Here is a 21,396-nt window from a genome sequence, read left to right as displayed (position 1 = left end):
TGGGAGCCAAGACTTCCTATTATTCTGTCTTCATCCCTTCATTATTTCAACACACACACCAACCTTGACTGATCAAACTTCATTTCTTGGAGTGTGGCACTTACCACTGGAAATTAGGAGTACAAATCCAACATCCATTTCTCAAAATAAATACGAAGCTTCTATAATATACTGCTTACATTCTCCTTGTTCACATTGATTACACAATACCAAAGTGTTTGTTATCCAGATCATCACAATTATACTGATAAGGACTAAGTCCAAAAACGGTCTACCTGATATAACGGACTCCAACTTAGTCCATGCATCTTAACAACAGATTCCAACTTAGTCCACATATCTCAATGACTTATGACATCATAGGCATTACCATGGCTGCTCTTCCTCTAAGGCATACACCATATCTCCAAGGCAGGAGCTGACAATACAATATAAACCGCATAACCAGCAGGTACCAGAAACATGGTAAGATGTTTATCATTATCTTGGCTTGCAGATATCCTGCGTCCATCCATTTCATAATACATGCGCATGAATAAAACATACCTCAAAACAATAGATCATTTAATTAATAATGAAAGTAAACTTTTTATAGTGGTGATCATCATTTGGTTGTTTGAAAACTGATTTTGTAACATGACTTCACAAAAGTGATATGTTACATTACGAAAGTTCCTCCTCCAATGCATTGGTCCATCCCAGAACCTCTTCTCGATCTCTTCCCTCAACCCCACCACTCCCAGCACTTCTAACTTCTACATGCTTCCTAAAGTTGATAAACCCAAACACCCAAAATACCCCGATGTGGCTAATTGCTGTACACCACAGAGAGAATCTCTGCCCCTTATCTTATTATCTGTAACCTACCCTCCTATATACAAGATACCAACCATTTTCTCTAAAGACTCTCCACAGCTCATGTTCACTTAGCACTCGGCACCCTGTTCACCACTGTGGAAGCCACCTCCCTCTGCACACAAATCCCCAATTCCCAAGGGCTCTACACTAACACTATGTTTCCCAATGCTTGACTGACTTCAAACTTACAACCTTCTTCCTGGACACCATGACCAACTATATCCTCTCCCTTATTTACTTCTCTTTTGAAAGCACCACCTATAAGCAGATCCATAGTACATCAACGACCATCTATGTGGCACTATCTTACGTTAACCAGTTCATGGGGCATCTAGTGAAACCCGTCCTGACCAACCCGAATCCCAGGCGTCTCAAAAGTTTCAGATTCACTGATGGCATCTTGATGACCTGGACCAAGTATGAGGACATCATATCCACATACCTCTGGCACCTCATCTCATTCTCCCCCATTTGCTTCACCTAGTCCTTCTCAGCCCAAGAAGACACCTTCTTCGATGTCACCTCCACCTCAAAGATGGCTGCATCAGTACGTCTGTCATCTGTAGTGACAAGTGGTACCTCTCCAAATATGCCAAGTAACACTGAGAGATGACCTTGCTTTTTGGTCCTGTAAGGGGTCCATAGGCCCTTACTATAACTTTGCACTCGGCACAGGTCGATAGGGCGAACAATCGATTGTGACGTGTTGAGAGAGCGAGTGTCGAGATGCGCCAGTTGTGGTTGGCGGGTATGTGTGTGTGAAGGCCATTGTTGAAATACAGGTCTTTAATGGAGAAGGGTGTCGCCATCGCCGTGGTTAGACCCCTATGTAATATATTAATACCGGGAAAGTGAAGAAGTATCATTACGAAAGTGATCAGTGACGTTACTAGTGCCGATTTTTGGTTTCGCGTCTACCCCGCCGGCCTAACCTTGGATTGCAGTGTTGGATGCAGTGATGGATTAGCGTGTGACGATAATGGAAAATGAAGAAAGCCTGTGCTGAGATTAGCCGTGATTAGATATGTATGGCGAATGTTCCATGAAAATTATGGCAAACATAAACCCTTCCTTGATTAAAATAATACAACAGATGTATAAAGATAACATTTGCCAAGTGAAAGTTGGTAATAAACTTTCACAGAAATTTAGAACAAGCAAAGGCCTTTTACAGGGCTGTCCAATGTCACCATCATTATTTAAAATCTATATAGATATTAGCCTTAGAACATGGTCTCGTAAATGTAATAGTATGGGATTAAAAATAAGAGATGGACTTTACTTTACCTACATCATTTATTATTTGCTGGTGATCAAGTAGTCGTAGCACGAGATGGGGAGGATGCTAACTATATGTGCAATCAACTAGCAGTAGCATACAAAATTTGGGGTTTGAAGATTAATTACCAAAAAACAGAATACTTGACTAATGATTCAGATGAGCTATACATTGAAGGAAAGAAAATCAAAAAGATAAACACTTTCTGTTATTTGGGATCCATTTTAGAAATCGAGGGAAAATCAGAGTCAGAAATCAATAAAAGAATTAGTAGCGGACGGAGGGTCATTGGGATGCTTAACTGAGTCTTATGGAGCAGGAATGTAATGAGCAGAACTAAAAAATTAATATACAAATCCATATTAGGGAGTGTGGCTCTGTATGGAATGGAGACCTGGACAATTAACATGAAACACATTAAAAAATTACAAGATCTAGAGATGGACTTTTGGAGAAGATCGGCAAGAATCTCCAGGAAAGAAAAGATAAGGAACACCAAAGTAATAAGGAGAAAGGAAATAAAAGAAAGAATATATGACGTAATGGATAGGAAGAAATTACAGTGGTACGGGCATGTATGACGAATGGAGAAAACCAGAATACCAAAATTGATACTGGAGTGGGAACCGGAGGGGAGAAGAAGAAGAGGACGACCTATGACAACCTGGCTCCAAAATGTACAGCACATAATGAGGAGAATGGGCACAGAGGAAGAGGACACACAAGATCGAAACACCTGGAGAAATATTTTGAGATTATAGTTTAAGAACGTTTATTGTTTGTATTGTAATTTCCAAGTAAATTATTATGTTGGAGATAAGCCTCTGTAATGAGGAAAAGCTCAAAATAATAAAAAAAAAAATGGCGAAGGCAGTGGCTGTCTCCTTTTTTGTGTTTTGAGAAGAATATAAGTTCGTAATTAGTAAAACTGTGTTGGTGTTCCTCATTATCAGACATTCAGTATTACAGTATTGAGCAGAACGAACTGGAATGTAACAACTTCTGTGGCAGTCAATTCTGATTGCCAGCCCGATTAGGTTCACGGTCGTGTTAATAATAAATATTGGACTGCTATTCGATCAGATCAGGTCTGGATAAAAAACGGAGGTGTTACAGTCCCCTCCTCCAAACCAACCAACTTAGGACTGAGACCTTCATAGAATGAGATTAATCTCCAAATTCAATCAGAAACATATCTCCTGTGCCTTGTATTGACAGTCACCTACCACACCCAACACACCCACAAAGAAACACTCCTCTTGTGGCTCAGTATTACCACAGTCTGGCAAAACTGAATCATGTTCCCTGCCAGGATTTCAATTGTTTCTCATCTTGCTCTGAAATGAGAAATACTCTCCTCACTCTTTCATAATGGTGTTTGCCTAATACCTAATCTCCACACTATCCTTGTCCATCCCTACTCCCATCCTCTTGTCTCAGGGCTCATATCCCTGCAATAGACCTAGATGCGAAGCCTGTCCATGTATTCTCCCACTATAACCTACTCCAGTCCTGTCATAGGTATCACCTGACATAAGTAAGGCAGGACCACTTGTGACAGCAGCCACGTGATCTACAAACTTAGCAGCCAATGTATCTCATTCTACGTGGGCATGCCAACTAAGGAGCTGTCTGTCTGGATGAATTGCCCATCAACAAACTGTGGGCATGAGGCAGCTGGACCACCCAGCTGGTGAACACACCACCCAACACAATGTGTATCATTTTAATGATTCAAAGCTTGTTCCATCTGGATGCTTCCCACCAACACCAGCTTTTCTGAGTTTGCATTCCCATAACTCTTCTATACTGAATCTTCACTAGCTCCTGTGCTCCACCTACCTCTACCTTTCCTGCTCCCACTACAGTACACACATGCCTTCTGTATCACCAATGCACCTACAAATCTCGCTCTCCCCCTCCAGATACTGCAGCACAGCCTTTTGGTGCTGCACCTAGCAGCCCTATCCTATCCCCACATCGTCTTTGAACACTCCCACATGTAGCACCAGGGTCTTCCCTCATTCCTGCCCTGTTATCCCCCTTACATCCCCACCACAGGCCTCTTTCTTACCTGCACCACCCATCCCAGCACATTACATCTTGCATCAGATGCAGTTGCAGTCAGGCCTTAGTGCCCAGAGTCAGTAGCCCTGCGTGAATGTGTGAGCAAGGAAGGAAGACTAGGATTTACTGTGCCATCAACATCACGAACATTAGAGAATGAGCACATGTTCAGAATGTTTCAAGGAAGAGACAGAAATCAGATGTGTCCGGCATTTGCCTGAACTGAATTAGCAAAATCACAGAAAATTTAAATCTGGACAGCCAGATGTGAATTTGAACTGTCATTGTCCAGGATGCAAATACCATGTGTTAATGGCAGTGTCACCTTGCTTGGTGAATGTGAGTTCTACTTGTGAGGAAGGACTTTGTCTGAAAGTTTAAACATTTCATTTTCTTTCACAGTTTCCACCAGAATTCAGCGCACAGCTATCACACTCTGTCTAAGGTGTCAGTGGACCCACTGTGGTGAGGCATGTGGTCTGCACACCATCCCCCCCCCCCCCCCCCCCTCCTTCTGAAATCATATGGATGAAGCATGAAATCCCGTCTTTGATTCCAAAAAACAGGCACTGAACATTGATCTATACAGACTGCATATAGAACTAGTGGATTACATTAAGAGCCAATAGCCTTGCCACAGTAACAACACCAGTTCCTGTCAGATCACCGAACTTAAGCACTGTCAGGCTGGGCTAACACTTGGATGGATGACCATCCAGCCTGCCGAGCTCTGTTATCCAGCAGGGTACACTCGGCCCTTGTGAGGCAAACTGAGGAGTTTCTTGATTAAAAAGTAGTGGCCTCAGTCTTGTAAACGGACAGACAGCTGGGATGGCAGTGTGCTGACCACATGCCCCTCTATACCCGCGTCCAGTGATGCCTGTCATCTGAGGATGACACGGTGGCTGGTCGGTACTATTGGGCCTTCATGGACTGTTCAAGTGCAGTTTAGTTTAGTTTTAGTTTTAAATCACATAAAATATCCACCATTTTTGACAAATTAATGCACACAGTTAAAACATACGCAGATACCATAATTGAAAGAAAACATGCAATATAACAAAAGAAATTCACCAAAATGATAAATCACACAAAAACCCATCAATGGCACCACCAATACAAAAAATACACTTTTCACGTGGGAGTGTTTGATCTAACAGACATAAAATTGTCTGAACATGAGAGCAGCCTGCTCGAAAAAGGTCGCAAACAATGGTGTCACACAGGACAACAGAGAATATCATAACAGAAACCGAACACATCATAAAGTAACATGAAAAACACCCCTGAATTCAATGAAAATCTAACAGGAGCTCTAGTTGCTGAGGAAATAAGAAACATAATCAAAGAGAACAGAACCACTATAAAGCAAAGCACAATGACAACTAAAGAGAAAACCTAAGGAAAACTACAGAAAAAAATTAATGCAATAAAATGCCATCATCACAAGGGTAGTTCAATCACAGTCATAAAACAACAGGAATACATTAATACAACATTAAAATTCATCCAAAGCAGCAACATCACATAACTAACAAGTGATCCAACAAGCTGACACCAAAGAAACTACTGAGTGTGATGGCGCAGTGGTTAGCACACTGGACTCGCATTCGGGAGGATGACGGTTCAATCCCGTCTCCAGCCATTCTGATTTAGGTTTTCCATGATTTCCCTAAATCGTTTCAGGCATATTCCGGGATGGTTCCTTTCACAGAGCACGGCCGATTTCCTTCCCCATCCTTCCCTAACCCCAGCTAGCGCTCCGTCTCTAATGACCTCGTTGTCGACGGGACATTAAACAACACTAACCTAACCTAGCCAAAGAAACTTATAGGAAACTCTGAAAAACATAGAAACAATTTTTACACACACACAAATTAAAAGAATGATACAGAAAAATCGCAAGGCCCACATTTAAAAATCATTGCCTAAAGTTCACAAGCCTGGAATTCCTATATGTCTTTTGATAAACTTTACCAAAGCACCAACATACTACTTAAGCAAAACACATACACAGTCTGCTACAGACAACATACAAACACACTGAAAACAGAAGTCAAAAGAAATCAGGTGACTTAATAGAAAAAATAAGGAACAAAAACACCAAACTCAGCAACATCAACTTCATTTGACATAATTACCTTGGACACAAAAATTCCAACAGAAGAAACTGTCGACATCAGAGAAAGAAACCTACAACTACAAGAAAACATTCCCACAACAGACATACAGGAAATATCAGCCATTCTCAGGCTCATCACAGAGGAAAACTACTTCACATTCAACAACAAATTTTACTCTCTACAAGATGAACTACCTATGGGATCCCGAGTCACTGTCATTTTCCTCAATCAGGTAGAAAAGAAAATCTTTGACAAAGTAGTAATACCAAAACAGTACAAATTGATGTATTGATACAGATATTGAAATGATATAATTTGCCTAACTGATGAATCACAGTCTCACATACAAGAACTTCATGAGGACACAAACACCATCCACCCACAAATACAGATCATTATTAAAGCACAAACAGATGAAAAACTTAATTTACTAGAGCTCACCATACACAAGAGAAACAAAAAACATGAGTTCACAATTTACGGGAAACCCTCAATCACTGGCACCATTATTCATAACCAACCCAGTCACCCCATAACTCACAAAGAGGCCAGATTCAGATATACATACTGAACAAAACACCCATAAACAAACATGATTACACACAAGAACTAAATACTCTAAAGCAAACTGCACAGGATACAGGATATGATACAAAGAGAATAGATAAAATAAGCCACAAAATACAAAAACAGGCCACACAGTATCATGAAACATACACACAAAGAACCACAACGCAACATACAATAAATCAGCAGACACTCAGCAACAAACAGCACAGACTGACTTACAACAACAAAGTCACACGTAGGGTGAGCAATATACTAAAGAAATAAGGACTAAACATAGCATACAGAACAAACAACACAATACACAAGAGACTTGGAAGAAATACTACCAACACTGACAAATACAGCCACTCTGATATACACTAACTAACTTGCAACTGCTGTCCATCTGTATATGTGGGCCAAACATGCACGGATTTCAGAACCAGGTACACAGAACATCTCAGAACACTGAGAAGCAATAGCTCAACTCAACATTTGGAGATCACCTGATGGCACAGAATCACCACCCAACAAACAATGAAACTGACTTAAAGATTCTTAAAACTGTAACAGCCTATACCAAAAATGAATAATAGAAGAAAACTATCACATCCAAAAATCATAACCCCAAGGAAAGAAAGTACTAAAGAACTATATAAATAACACCCACACAAAACTCCCCCCCCCCCCCCCCCCCCACTGCTCACTTTGATCCCTGAACACACACACACACACACACACACACACACACACACACACACACACACACACAAAACCAAGCACCATAAATGACAACAATGCTTCAAATCTGCACACCTCACACAGATAAATATGCCCCAACCAAATGAATATTACACAGTCACAACAACATGTAAAGGTCGTGAAAACACTGAGCAAGTTCAAAAAGTCACAGAAAATGCCTGTGAAATGACATTAGTGGTAGAAATCAGCATGTTACCACACCACAAACAAAGCAGACAACACCACAGCATCAAAGCTGTAATTAAAATGTAAAATAATGCAGTAATACTCATTTTTGTTCAGAAAGGCAAAATAAACAAAAATAAAAATTACATTTTGCTGCTTCTGGATGAGAAGTTGTAGATTGTGTAGCAGACGTACTGTAGATTGTGTAACAGACTGACAGCTACCAATATAAAAACTCAATAGCTTCATGTAATATGTGTAAACCATTTTTTCAAATTAGTTATAAAGCCAACACTTTAGGTCTACTGTAATAAAAAACATATAATGCCCATTAATATGAGGTTCATTCAAATGAAACCTGGCTAGTGCATCTACCTTTGCCTTACATGTAAGGTGGCGCCACATAAAAATGAGGAGTGATTCAATTTTTGGCGGCAGAGGGAGCTGGAGGCTGTGTAATGTATCGATGGATGTGGGTTGTGTAGGGTGAGTACAGTGTGAGTTGTTCAAGTGTTGTGGAATGGTGCAAACGATTCCTCGAGGGTAGTGGCAGAAACACTGATAGTGGTATTGTGAAAACAGTCCTACTATGAAATGGAAGTATCAACCTACAAAATCTGCAACCAAGTTCGTGTTAAAAGTGTCCCTTTCAACAAGAAACAGATCAAAAATTCTTCAAAACTTGGCAGAAGATGGAATAGATATACTTACACCATCACATCAGGGAGTTGACATCTAGTAATCCAGAATGGATAAGTAGTCAAGAACCGGTTCAAAGAGCAACTCAGTGAAGAGGAATTGACCTTGCATTTTGATGGGAAACGAACTGAGAAATTCTGCAAGAACTTTCATTTTGGAATGTTGAGCTGTGAAAGCCCTGAGTACATCTTTACCTGTTACAGGTTCTCTTGGGTGAATACAATACATGTAGGAGTGTCAAAATGATTATTTCAGACACCGCAGCAGTTAATATACAGCACAAAAGTAGTGTAGTTGCTAAACTCCAGAGATAGTTACACAAAATTTTATAGAAGGGCCTCAGTTTATAGGGTGTCAACATCATAATCTCAACCTGGTTCTACAGCATTTAATGGATACCTTGTTCCTGACAAAATCATCGTCACCCAGCAGCAAATAGGCTCAGAAAAGACATCAACATATGAAAACATTGGATACAGAGATGACTTCAGGATTAATTTTAAACTCTGTGAAGGATGTAATTTCTATCAGGGGGAGAAAAAATGGATTCTAATCAAATGGCAGAAGCTACCTTCCATTCAGAGTGCCAGGTGGAATTCATGGGAAATCTATGAACTGATTAATTTTTTCTTCCTTCCGAAATGCAGAGTTCAGCTGAAAGCTGCTTGTGACTTCATTGCAACTGCATGGGCAAAGGCACAGTTTCCAAATCAGCACTATTTAGAGGACACATACAATGAGCTGCATGCTGTTGTATCCAAACTGAAGTACCCGGAGGCTTTAAAATCTTTTTCCACTCACTTGAAAATAATCAGTCCATGCTCGATGTGCCTTCCTCAAATATAGTGTCCAAGCAAACTGTAAACTGATGTAAGACCTTCCAAGGACTTGTAAAAATGACAAATATCTTAACAGCAAGTTCAATAACAGTAAGTCCCAGATTCAAAACCTTCTAGTTATTCCATAAATGCTATATTTCATTTGTAAACGAAAGCTGTATAAATTAGTTTTAGATACTCCTGTTAAATACAACATATTGTTAGGTGTGGGGGTTATTTTCACAATTAAATAAAATGGACAACATTTTTCATGGCTTAAGGCAAAAATTCATCATTTGCTTTAAAATTTGGGAAAAGTTTAACACCACATAGCCGCCTCATCGACCATTTTCTGTTACCACCTGACATATGTGGTCAGCATTTGTGGCTGCTGTCTGTTGTCTACACAGTCCAATAGTGCTCCTGTAAAATGCTGTATCCCTACTCTAACAATCTGATGTATGAGAGAGGTGATGTTGTGGGGGTCTTTCACAACTGCCACAATGGCCTCATTCAGTAGTCAAACAATGGAAAATCCAGGATGGAATGTGACAATATTAGACAAGGAAAGTTGCTACTCACTATACAGCAGAGATGCTGAGTCACAATATCCACAACAAAAATATTCACACAATTATTGCTTTTGGCCATTTGTCAGCAATAGACACACATTCACACACTCACGCAAACGCAACTTGCACACACGTCTGCAATCTCAGATAACTGAATCCACACTACGAGCAGCAGCACCACTGCATGATGGGAGTGGCGACTGGGTGGGGGTAAGGAGGAGGCTGGGGCAGGGAGGGGGAGGGATAGTATGGTGGGGGTGGCAGACAGTGAAGTGCTGCAATTTAGATGGAGGACAGGAGAGAAGGTGGAGAGGGGGGTAGGGTAAGTAGTGGAAAGGAGGGAAATAAAAAGAAATTAAAAGACTGTGTGTGGCGGTGAAATGACAGCTGTGTAGTGCTGGAATGGCAACAGGGAGGGGGCTGGATGGGTGAGGACAGTGACTAAAGAAGGTTGGGGCCAGGAGGGATACGAGAACATAGGATGTATTGCAGGGAAACTTTCACCTGCGCAATTCAGCCTGTGCAATTCAGAAAAGCTGGTGTTGGGAAGGATCCATATGGCACAGGCTGTGAAGCAGTCATTGAGATGAGGGATATCATATTTGGCAGCGTGTTCAGCAACAGGGTTGTCCACTTGTTTCTTGGCCACAGTTTGTCAGTGGCCATTCATGTAGGCAGATAGCTTGTTGGTTGTCATGCTTACATAAAATGCAGCACAGTGGTTGCAGCTTAGCCTGTAAATCACGTGACTGGTTTCATAGGTAGCCCTGCCTTTGATGGGTAGGTGATGTTAGTGACCGGACTGGAGTAGGTGGTGGTAAGAGGACGTATGGGACAGGTCTTGCATCTAGGTCTATTACAGGGGTATTCAGATTCAGATTCAGATTCTTTATTAGTCATTCAGCATTGTTACATGCAATAGACTTCGTCAGTTCACTTAACTTATTAATTTTACAAAAAAAATTTTTTACACATTTAAGTTGATATTAGGCATTTCTAAAAATTCTTCTAATGAATAGAATGGATTGGTTAACAAGAAGTTATGAACATTGTCTTTAAATAATTTGTCAGGTTTGATTGACCCATTTTTAGACAATTTGTTATATATTTTAATTGCCATATACTTATGACTATTGTTAGTTTTGGCTAATCTATTTTGTGGCAACAGCAGAGAAGTACACGTTCTTGTATAGTAGCCATGTCTTTCATTTGTTACACTTAAATTAGGTAGTTCAGCAAGTATGTAGTTAACACTGTCAAGAATATATAAATTAATTACTGTTAAAATTCTATATTTAGTGAACAATGGTTTACAATGTGTTCTATTATCTACCTTAGCCATTACTCTGATTGCTTTCTTCTGGATCACCATAATTTCATTTATTTTTCTGCTGTTTCCCCAGAGTATTAACCCATACCTTAAAACAGATTGAAAAAAGGCAAAGTATGCTGTCCTTACATACTCAAATGTCACACAACACATCAGTCTCTTCAACAAATATATAACTCTTGACAACCTAACCACTATGTGATCTACATGAGAGTTCCATGTTAGACTGTTGTCAAGTACAATACCTAAAAACTTTGCCTTTTGTTTTTCTATTTTTGTAGACTTTGATAGACTGAACCACATATTCTGGGTCTTTTCCTCATTTAATAGCAGACCATTGGCATTAAACCATGATGTTGCATTTTCTTTTGCCAATTTCATATCACTTACAAGGTTATCAAGTACATGGTTTACAGATAGAAAAGTTGTGTCATCTGCATACATATATGTCTTTACATCTATATTTCCTGGTAAGTCATTTATGTGTACAAGGAAAAGAAGTGGTCCCAATTTAGATCCCTGTGGCACTCCATGTTGAACCTCGAGTATGTTTGACAGATGACTTCCTGAACTCACCACCTGGTTCCTTTTATTGAGGTATGATTTGATGAGTTTTAAACTTTTATCACATATTCCATAGTACTCAAGTTTAGAGAGCAGAAGTGAGTGGTCAACACAGTCAAAAGCTTTGCTCAGATCACATAAGGTTACCTGTGCGTGCGCATGGTCCTCAAATGCTGCTAGAATGTCTCTGACTAAGAGCTCTATGGCATGTATAGCTGACCTTCCTTTTCTGTAACCAAACTGTGATGCACTTAACATACCATTTAGTTCTAGGTACTCATACATCTGCTTATATATTATGCCTTCAAAGACTTTTCCTAGTACTGGAATTAGTGAAATTGGTCTGTAGTTTGCAGGATCTGATTTGACACCCTTCTTAAAGACTGGAGTTACCTTGGATAGTTTGAGAGGATCAGGAAAAAACCCTTCTATGAGACACAGGTTTATAGAATACGTTAATGGTGCTGCAATGTAATGTATGATTTCTTTCAATAGATTGTTTGACATATTAAAAATATCTGTACTGTATGAATTTTTCATTTCTTTGACTATTTTAAGAACTTCATGTTGGCATACCTCTCTGAAGTGTTTCAATGATGATCCGGCCCTATTATGATTTGGGTTTGCTCTCTTCAGATAATCTATATATGTTACATTCGGTTTACTGATCAGCTTTTTGATATCATCAGCACAGCTTACAAAATATTTATTGAATGTATCTGCTGGTATTGGGACTGTCTTGTCAAAGTTTCTGACTTCACCTTTAACAGTATTAATTACTGACCAGGCTGTTTTGCATTGGTTTTTACTATTTTTTATGAAATTTGTGTTGTATCTTAGTTTCGCTAATTGCAACTCTTTCTTATACAGTTTCTTAGTGATTTTTTCAAGATCCTTAATTTCATTAGAATTGTTTACTTTGGCAAGGTGCTTCAACAGCAGTAGCTTATTTTTTAGATTCTCCAGTTCTTTGGTGTACCAAAATTTACCTTTTCTTGTTTTATGGTATTTCTTTTGAACAAGATGGGCTTTTAAAATACCTGTTAAGTAATTGTGGAATGTTTCATAAACTGTTTGGGCACTGGAATCACAGTTTTGAAATAATTTGTCCCAGTTTGTTATGCTCAACTGGTTTGTTAGTTTTATGAGATTGTGTTTTGTTAATATTAAGGTATTAGATTTTGTTAACTTTTGTCCAGCCTTGCTCTCATCTCCTTTTATAAAATGTCTTAACTTTACTGTTAACATGGAGTGGTCTGAGAAAACAAACTCCTTTACCTTGGTGGAGTACATATCACGAGCACAGTTGACAAAAGCATTATCCAAGCACGCTTGTAGTCTTGTTGGTTCTGAATTTACATGATGGAAGTTGTGCTGCCTCAGCATATTCAGTAACTTATTTACACTGGGTTTGTTACATGTTACATCAAAGCTTGAATTAAAGTCTCCCCCAATTACAGTTACATACTGTTTCCATTTCGTTATGTAGCAGAGTACACTGTCTAAATTATCTAAAAAAGTTTTATCATCTGAGTCAGGGGAATGGTAGATACATACTATGATAAGTTTCATTATATCACATATGATCCCGGTAATTTCAAAGTGTTTCTCTACACATGCCCAACCAAGATCTAGTTCTCTACACTCTATTTCATTTGAAACATAGATAACAGTACCACCATTACGGTACTGAGATCTGCAAAAACTGTTTCCATATTTATAACCTTCTGGTACATAGTATTGTATTTGTTCTGGTTTAAGCCAATGTTCTGATATACATAAGAAAGAATACTTATTCTGTGGCAATGACTCATCCAGAATTTCAACTTTATTTTCAAGACCCTGAATGTTTAAAAATAGGATGTTGTTGTGACTTATCTGTGAGTTAGCAGGCTGGTTTTTCACATTTTTATTTTCTTCTTGGCTTGAAACCATAAAAAATTATCACTGAATGACACAGATGTATTTTTCCTTTGGCTCCTCCTTAAGCATTGCTGTGTTGCTGCTCCAGTCGTTGTTGGTTCTGTTACTGCTGCTGCTTCTGCTGATAATGATGGTGCTGCTGCTGTTTCACTTATTTCTGGTGTTTGTTGTTCCATAACTACTGTGCCTTTCTGTGAATTATTAACATTTGGAGTGTTCACTTGCATTAATAAAATTTCACATTTGTCTTGGAGAGGTGTAGCTTCACTGATAGCAGATTTCACATTGGATTCTACAGGATACACACACTTCCTGTCCATGAGAGGTATGACTTTTCTATCATCACACTGCACATTTGAGATTTTATTTACAAGTTCTAAAATTTTGGTTACTATTACATTTTTTCCCAGTACATTTAGATGGGAACCATGTGTTGTGTGAAATCTTTTCCCTAAGTTGCTGATGTTCACAAATGTTACATTTTCAAACCGCTTGCAAATATTTTGCATCTCTTTATTTGCAGTTTCAATTTCTTTATTTACACAAGACCATTCTATCAAGTCGTAACGGTGTGGCACTGAAAAAACAATAACATTTGTTCCTCTCAGCTCATACAGTTTTCTTTTTAGCGAGATTAAGAGATCGTTTTTTTCGTTCCTAGCTATATCATTTGATCCCGCCAGGAAGATGGAAAAGTCCTTTTTGCTCAATGAGGAAATTTTTTCTTGACTCATTGACGTAGCAGCACTGAATTTTGCTCCTGGTTTTATTGTACAGTTAAAACTAAAATTCTGACTACTTGTACGCCGAAATTCAGCGGCTGTATTTCGTCCTTGGCTGTCGGCATACAGTTCAATTTTACCGGTACTTGCTGTTCCGAGATTGCCTGTTTTCTGCCTATCTTTGCAGTAAGCGAAGTCTTGTTTGGCACTATTTATTATGTCTTTCTTGCTAACACATGTCGATATTGTCTCAGTAGAGCAGCTTAGCGGTGGAAGATTTTTCGTGAGCACTTTCGCATATGATCTTTTACTTAACTGCTGCTGAAATATTCCATGTTTTACCTTATTCACAAAGTCGTTTGATTTTCCACATGGTACACTCGCATTGTTAACTTCACTTTCACAATCCGTAGTCGAAAGAGCTTGAAAGTAATTTTCGTTCACTATATTTCTGTTTCTTTCGCCGTTTTCTGTATCTTGTATTATCTGTTTGCGTCTTTTGTACTTCACTTCCGTCCAATTCTCCGACATATTCGTACTTTCATGGCGCGAGTTTTTCATGTTCCGTTCACTTTTTTCTTCTTTAAGTTTCTTGATATCCATCTTCAAGGAACTGATAATAAATTGTAAACTAGACACCCGTTCGCTGAGCTTTGTAATTTCATCCTTACAACTGTCACAATTTTTCTTTTTCACGGCAAAATTCACACTTTTTCTCGGACACGCACAACGAATTTTTACACTAGCCGCCATCTTACACAAGCCATGAGGTAAGGGATTGGGAGCAGGGGTTGTGTAAGGATGGACGAGAATATTGTGTAGGTTTGGTGGACGGCAGAATACCATGGTAGGAGGGCTGGGAAGGATAGTGGGCAGGACATTTCTCATTTCAAGGCACTACGAGAGGTAATCGAAACCCTGGCGGAGAATGTAATTCAGTTGCTCCGGTTCCAGATGGTACTGAGTTACGAGGGGAATGCTCCTCTGTGGTCAGACTATGTGACTTTGGGAGGAAGTGGGAGACTGGAAAGGAAAGGAACTGGAGATTTGTTTTTGTACAAGGTTGGGAGGATTAGTATGGTCAGTGAAGGCTTCAGTGAAACCCTCGGTATATTCTGAGAGGGACTGCCCGTCGTCACCCCCACTGAGAGAATCTCTGCTCTTATAGACCAACACCTTCAACCTATTACCCGGAACCTATCCTCCTATATAAAAGATACCAACCATTTCCTCCAACAATTCTTCACAGCCCCTGTCCCTTTACCACATGGTGGCCTGCTCATCACTACCAATGCCACCTACCAGTACACTAACATTCCTAATGCCCATGCTCTTACTGCTATTGAACATTACCCTTCCAGATGCCCTTTGGATTCCAAACCAACAACCTCCTTCCTAGTCACCATGACCAACTATATCCTCACCCACAGTTATTTCTCCTTTGAAGGAATTACCTACAAACAAATCTGAGGTATGGCTATGGGCACCTGCATGACACCATCCTATGCTAACCTATTCATGGGCCATCTAGAGGTATCCTTTGTAAAAACCCAGAATCCGAAACCCCTCCCTGGTTTACATTCATTGATGAGATCTTTGCTATCTCGATTGAAGGTGAGGGCACCCTATTCACATTCCTCCAGAACCTCAACAACTTCTCCCCCATTTTCTTTGCATGATCCTACTCAACCCAACAAGCCACCTTCCTAGATATTGACCTTCACCTCAGAGATTGCGTTCACCACCACACACAGTCTTTTAATTTCTTCTTATTTCCCTCCTTTCCACTACTTACCCTACCCCCCTCTCCACCTTCTCTCCTGTCCTCCGTCTAAACTGCAGCACTTCACTGTCTGCCACCCCCACCATACTATCCCTCCCCCTCCCTGCCCCAGCCTCCTCCTTACTTCCACCCAGTCGCCACTCCCATCATGCAATGGTGCTGCTGCTCATAGTGTGGATTCAGTTGTCTGAGACTGCAGATGCGTGTGCAAGTTGCGTTTGCGTGAGTGTGTAAATGTGTGTCTATTGCTGACAAATGGCCAAAAGCAATAATTGTGTGAATCTTTTTCTTGTGTCTATTGTGACTCAGCATCTCTGCTATATGGTGAGTAGCAACTTTCCTTCTCTAATATTGGTTCATTCAATAGTCTGTCACACCTGCTTCATGCGCCTTTTCCTGCTGCATTTTCTTGGCATGGAGGCAATGCTTAATGAATTCCTCTGTTGTGTGATGTCCTTTACTAGAATAGCTTGGTGCATGTCTTTTCAACTCCTTTCAGTAAGTGTTGGATTTCATTTGGTCCTGTCATATTCATTTTTACAATGTGGCATAGGGCAAAAACATACTACATGTTGAACTGTGTCATTACTCCGTGACACTGGGCCGTAGTCTTCAATTTTTCTTCCATTAAGCAGACTTGCTGCTGATTGTTGCCAAATGTTTTCGTCAATGTGATGTGGAATTTGTTCCACCTATAGAGCTTCTCTTCCTTGTTCTTTGAACTTCTGTTAGGCTACGCCATCCAAGTAAAAGTATGTGTTTGTCAAATACATATTATTATCCCACCTACTGTGTTTGCAGACTCAGTCAAATCCTTTCAGCCATTTTATAGCTTCCTGTCCAGTGTCTCCAGAAAGCACTGATTGATTCCTGGCATGAAGCTAGTTTGTTCTGTTTAGGAATTCACTGGTATTCTAAATATACTGACCTTTGGGATGATGTACTACTTATTTTCTGATTTCTGCCCATGTGAGTGACAGCTTACAGTGATGTCAATAATATGAAGCACATGGGATCTCCACCAAACTATGTCACTTCAAAAACATAGTCAACTCCATATCCAAGAACAGGGCCATTAGTGAAGTACAACAATTATTACTGAAAACGTGTTTATTACTAACACCACTTTAAAGCCATGATGGCTTCCTGACAGAGGGTACTGAAATTTATACCAACATTGGATATTTCAGATTATACAAACATTACACACATTAGAAATTTTGAGAACCTTCCAGAAATGACAGGTACTACATAACAAATAACTTCTGCTGGTCGGGTTTGAATTGGTGCATGGCAGCATGCAACCGGTTGCCACTAACCACTACATCACACTTCATGAAACACAGCTCATGGCAATATTTTGGTCAATTCCAGATTCTGAAAGTACTCATTTACATTCTATAGAAGACTGGAGGAAATGGAGTTTTCACAAGCACAGGCTCTGGCTCGTGATTAAATTCCTCAAGGGATCCCCCATTACCAACAATAAATAATTTATAGACATCATGTATCATGAATAATGAATATACAAACAATTTAAAAATAATTTTAATATTGCAATCTTTTACTACTGATCTGCAAGCCCTATCATATTGTTCTCTCAACAGTGCAGCTATTTTATCAGCCATGTTCCATTTAAAAGTTGTTTGTGGGATGTAGTGATCAGATGTGAGGTACAAATGTGCCAAATATCTTGAGGGATAAATTAAAATTTTGATTAAGACTGAAAATAAATGATACATGAATTTACCTACCAACTGACGGGAAACATTCTGCATTAGCTCAAGTATCTCAGCTTTGTCTTCTGCTGAGTATAAGTTAGGTACATCCCCTGTATTGAGGAGCATGCTGACATCCTCAAGGAATGATTCATCCTTTATTTGTGAGTCACAAAGGAGAAAAACTGTAGGTTTCCTTAAGGCCCCAGCTTTACGCATCAGTTGTCTCAAGTCATCTTTCCACTCAGAAATGCTATACGTACGAGAAATCTCAATCTGGAAAAAAAGTGATGCTCTGTGAATACGGCAGCAATAACTGCAGAACAGACACAATCCCAAAGGTGCTGGTAAATGTAGAAAGGTACTTTTCCATACAAAGAGTCAAAGCAAATGGTTTATATACTAACATATACAAACAACTATTTAATATGAAAATATAGCCCATTCATAAAACATATAAGTCCACAGTCATTTTAAATTGGATTGCCATTAGAAACTACAGCACACTTAAGATCCATAATCAGGAGAACCTGCTAAGAAGAAATCATCCACCTTTGGAACCTGGGAGCACTTTTCACAGTTAACAACATTGTTGTTGTTATGGTCTTCAGTCCTGAGACTGGTTTGATGCAGCTCTCCATGCTACTCTATCCTGCGTAAGCTTCTTCATCTCCCAGTACCTACCACAACCTACATCCTTCTGAATCTGCTTAGTGTATTCATCTCTTGGTCTCCCTCTATGATTTTTACCCTCCACGCTGCCCTCCAATACCAAATTGGTGATCCCTTGATGCCTCAACACATGTCCTACCAACCGATCTCTTCTTCTAATCAACTTGTGCCACAAACTTCTCTTCTCCCCAAACCTATCAATACCTCCTCATTAGTTATGTGATCTACCCATCTAATCTTCAGCATTCTTCTGTAGCACCATATTTCGAAAGCTTTTATTCTCTTCTTGTCTAAACTATTTATCGTCCGTGTTTCACTTCCATATGGCTACACTCCATACAAATACTTTCAGAAACGATTTCCTGACACTTAAATCTATACTCGATCTTGACAAATTCTCTTCTTCAGAAACGCTTTCATAGCCATTGCCAGTCTACATTTTATATCCTCTCTGCTTCGACCATCGTCAGTTATTTTGCTCCCCAAATAGCAAAACTCCTTTACTACTTTAAGTGTCTCAATTCATAATCTAATTCCCTCAGCATCACCCAACTTAATTCGACTGCATTCCATTATCCTCGTTTTGCTTTTGTTGAAGTTCATCTTATATCCTCCTTTCAAGACACTGTCCATTCCGTTCAACTGCTCTTCCAAGTCCTTTGCTGTCTCTGACAGAATTACAATGTCATCGGCGAACCTCAAAGTTTTATTTTAATACCTACTCCGAATTTTTCTTTTGTTTCCTTCACTGCTTGTTCAATATAGAGATTGAATAACATCGGGGAGACACTACAAGCCTGTCTCACTCCCTTCCCAACCACTGCTTCCCATTCATGTCCCTCAACTCTTATAACTGCCATCTGTTTTCGGTACAAATTGTAAATAGCATTTCGCTCCCTGTATTTTACCCCTGCCACCTTCAGAATTTGAAAGAGAGTACTCCAGTCAACATTGTCGAAAGCTTTCTCAAAGTCTACAAATGCTAGAAACATAGGTTTGCCTTTCCTTAATCTATCTTCTAAGGTAACTCGTAGGGTCAGTATTGCCTCACGTGTTCCAACATTTCTATGGAATCCAAACTGATCTTCCTCGAGGTCGGCTTCCACTAGTTTCTCCATTCGCTGTAAAGAATTTGTGTTAGTATTTTGCAGATGTGACTTATTAAACTGATAATTCAGTAATTTTCACATCTGTCAACACCTGCTTTCTTTGGGATTGAAATTATTATATTCTACTTTAAGTCTGAGGATATTTCGCCTGTCTCATATATCTTGATCACCAGATGGTAGAGATTTGTCAGGACTGGCTCTTCCAAGGCTGTCAGTAGTTCTAATGGAATTTTGTCTACTCCCGGGACCTTGTTTCGACTCAGGTCTTTAAGTGCTCTGTCAAACTCTTCACGCAGTATCGTATCTCCCATTTCATCTTCATCTACATCCTCTTCCATTTCCATAATATTGTTCTCAAGTAAATTGCCCTTGTATAGACCGTCTATATACTCATTCCACCTTTCTGCTTTCCCTTCTTTGCTTAGAACTGGGTTTCCATCTGAGCTCTTGATATTCATACAAGTGGTTCTCTTTTCTCCAAAGGTCTCTTTAATTTTCCTGTAGGCAGTATCTGTCTTACCCCTAGTGAGATAAGCCTCTAAATCCTTACATTTGTCCTCTATCCATCCCTACTTAGCCATTTTCCACTTCCTGTCGATCTCATTTTTGAGGCGTTTGTATTCCTTTTTGCCTGCTTCATTTACTGCATTTTTATATTTTCTCCTTTCATCAATTAAATTCAATATTTCTTCTGTTATCCAAGGATTTCTACTAGCCCTTGTCTTTTTACCTACTTGATCCTCTGCTGCCTTCAATATTTCATCCCTCAAAGCTACCCATTCTTCTTCTACTGTATTTCTTTCCCCCATTCCTGTCAATCGTTCCCTAATGCTCTCCCTGAAACTCTGAAAAACCTCTTGCTTAGTCAGTTTATCCAGGTCCCATCTCCTTAAATTCCCACCTTTTTGCAGTTTCTTCAATTTTTATCTACAGTTCATAACCAATTGATTATGGTCAGAGTCCACATCTGCCCCTGGAAATGTCTTACAATTTAAAACCTGGATCCTAAATCTCTAATTTACCATTATATAATCTATCTGAAACCTGTCAGTATCTCCAGGCTTCTTCCATGTATACACCCTTCTTTTATGGTTCTTGGACCAAGTGTTAGCTATGATTAAGTTGTGCTCTGTGCAAAATTCTACCAGTCGGTTTCCTCTTTCATTTCTTACCCCCAATCCATATTCACCTACTATGTTTCCTTAACTCCCTTTTCCTACTATCGAATTCCAGTCACCCATGACTATTAATTTTTTGTTTCCCTTCGCTATCTGAATAATTTCTTTTCTTTCATCACACATTTCTTCAATTTTTTCATCATCTGCAGAGCTAGTTGGCTTATAAACTTGTACTACTGTGGTAGGCGTGGGCTTTCTATCTATGTTGGGCACAATAATGTGTTCACTATGCTGTTTGTAGTAGCTTACCCGCATTCCTATTTTTCTATTCATTATTTAACCTACTCCTGCATTACCCCTATTTGACAACATTTGACATTGGGTAAAAAATAAGGTAATTGGTCAAACAAAACACAATTCATCCCTTTTATGACTCTAGCACAATGGCCAGTATTTCTCCAGCATGCTGAATGAAACAGAAGTCTTGTTAATTGATTTGAACAGTGACTGATTAAAGCCATCTTAGAATTCATACACCTTCCCCAGTTCAAATTATGGGGCATAT

General features: G+C 39.4%; 1 protein-coding gene across 1 annotated transcript in view; it reads right to left on the bottom strand.

Moving 5' to 3' along the window:
* Nucleotides 1–21,396, bottom strand: part of LOC124776158 (dynein axonemal heavy chain 3) — a 1,197,897-nt gene that overhangs the window by 528,930 nt on the left and 647,571 nt on the right. Inside the window, exon 39 of the mRNA XM_047250998.1 lies at nucleotides 17,969–18,208. Coding sequence (XP_047106954.1) covers nucleotides 17,969–18,208 — 240 coding nt within the window. The remainder of the gene's footprint in view (nucleotides 1–17,968; nucleotides 18,209–21,396) is intronic.

Source organism: Schistocerca piceifrons, chromosome 2 (assembly GCF_021461385.2).
Source record: "Schistocerca piceifrons isolate TAMUIC-IGC-003096 chromosome 2, iqSchPice1.1, whole genome shotgun sequence".
NCBI lineage: Eukaryota > Metazoa > Arthropoda > Insecta > Orthoptera > Acrididae > Schistocerca > Schistocerca piceifrons.
Note: the sequence above shows the minus strand (reverse complement) of the source record. Positions and strands in the feature narration are given on the sequence as shown.